The 1442-nt window shown below is 19.4% G+C and overlaps 1 protein-coding gene across 1 annotated transcript in view; it reads left to right on the top strand.

The window, feature by feature from the left end:
• Positions 1–248, top strand: part of LOAG_18085 (hypothetical protein) — a gene marked incomplete at both ends in the record, with an annotated part of 1248 nt that extends 1000 nt beyond the window's left edge. The window contains one exon of the mRNA XM_020450755.1: positions 64–248. Within this exon, the coding sequence (XP_020305527.1) occupies positions 64–248 (185 nt within the window). The remainder of the gene's footprint in view (positions 1–63) is intronic.
• Positions 249–1442: the final 1194 nt, after the last annotated feature.

Below are 1442 nucleotides of genomic sequence, written 5' to 3'. Positions count from 1 at the left end.
CAACAACAACAACAACACATCCGGTAATAACAGAAATTCCGATACAATCAGCTAATATTACAGCTAGAACAATGAAATCAATAATTTTACATAAAAATAATAAACAATCGATAAAACCGAAAATTAATCCTGCAATTGAAATTGATATCGCAGAAACGATAAAACTTACACCACAACGGCAAAATCCACCAACGGTTATTACGGAAATAATTTCCGACAACTATGATTATACATTAGATGAAGAGTGAGTTTTTTTTTCTTTTTTTCTCTTTGAAATTTGCTTAAAAATTGGAATTTTCTTCTTTTTTAAAAAAAAATTTGATAATTTAATAAGTTGTTTATAATTTAAATAGAATTAAATAATTTAAATAGAATTAAATAGAAGAGAATGAATAATAATTTAAAAAATAATTGATATTGTTAGGAAAATGAAAAAAGAAACCGCTAAATTGATATGTATAGCAACATTAATAAAACATTCAATAATTACTAAATGACGAAAAACAAACGTTTAATTTAAGTTAAGAATGTCAAAATTTGATTAAGTTTTTAAGTAACTCATTAGAAATTGCAAATGAATAGTTGTAGGATCAAAATTATTGTGTAGGAAAAAGTTTGTAAATATTTAAACTGATTAATTTAACGGTATTATTATAATTGTTTATGTACTGGAAAAAGAGTTATGATAAAAAAAGAAAAAAATTAATAATAAAAGAATAATAATTCCAGTTTTTAGTAAAAGAAATTGAATATTTTTCAATTGAATATATTAAATATCATTTTAAAAAAATAAATATATTAAATATTTTTTTTTTTGGTGAAATTAAACATATATTTTATTTTATTTTATGTATACAATTATTTAGTTACATAATTACTTTTGTTTGTATTCATGCATATAATTATTTAATTATTTCATTTTACGCATGTATTTGTTTATTTTTTATTTATTTAATCATTTAAATAAATAAATTATTTATTTACTTATTCTTTCCCAAAATATTGTTGAAGTTTTGTTGCAAGTAAAATGTTTTTTTCTCCTTTTTTTTTTTATTTATTTTGATAGTCATTTGTTTACTTTTATAACATTGACATTTATTTGCATTTTGAAAAAAAAAAATGAAAAATTCAATTCTTAACTTTTCAATAAAATTCGTCGATATTTAGCTATAAAGTTCAATTTATTGGTTCATTAATTATACGAAATTTGAATTATATTCAATTTCATTCATTCATTTATATATGAAAATGAATATGATTGTGTACTAATATTTTTATCGATTAAACTTAAAAAGAAAATAGAATTATGGATAGAAATACTTAAAGACATATATTTCAGCTGTTAAAATTTCAATATGAAAAGAAAAAAAACAGTCATAATTTCATAATTTGAAATGATTTATTGATATTATTTAAGATCAATCACTCAACAAAGCTACATT

Source organism: Loa loa, assembly GCF_000183805.2.
Source record: "Loa loa unplaced genomic scaffold supercont3.191, whole genome shotgun sequence".
NCBI lineage: Eukaryota > Metazoa > Nematoda > Chromadorea > Rhabditida > Onchocercidae > Loa > Loa loa.
Note: the sequence above shows the minus strand (reverse complement) of the source record. Positions and strands in the feature narration are given on the sequence as shown.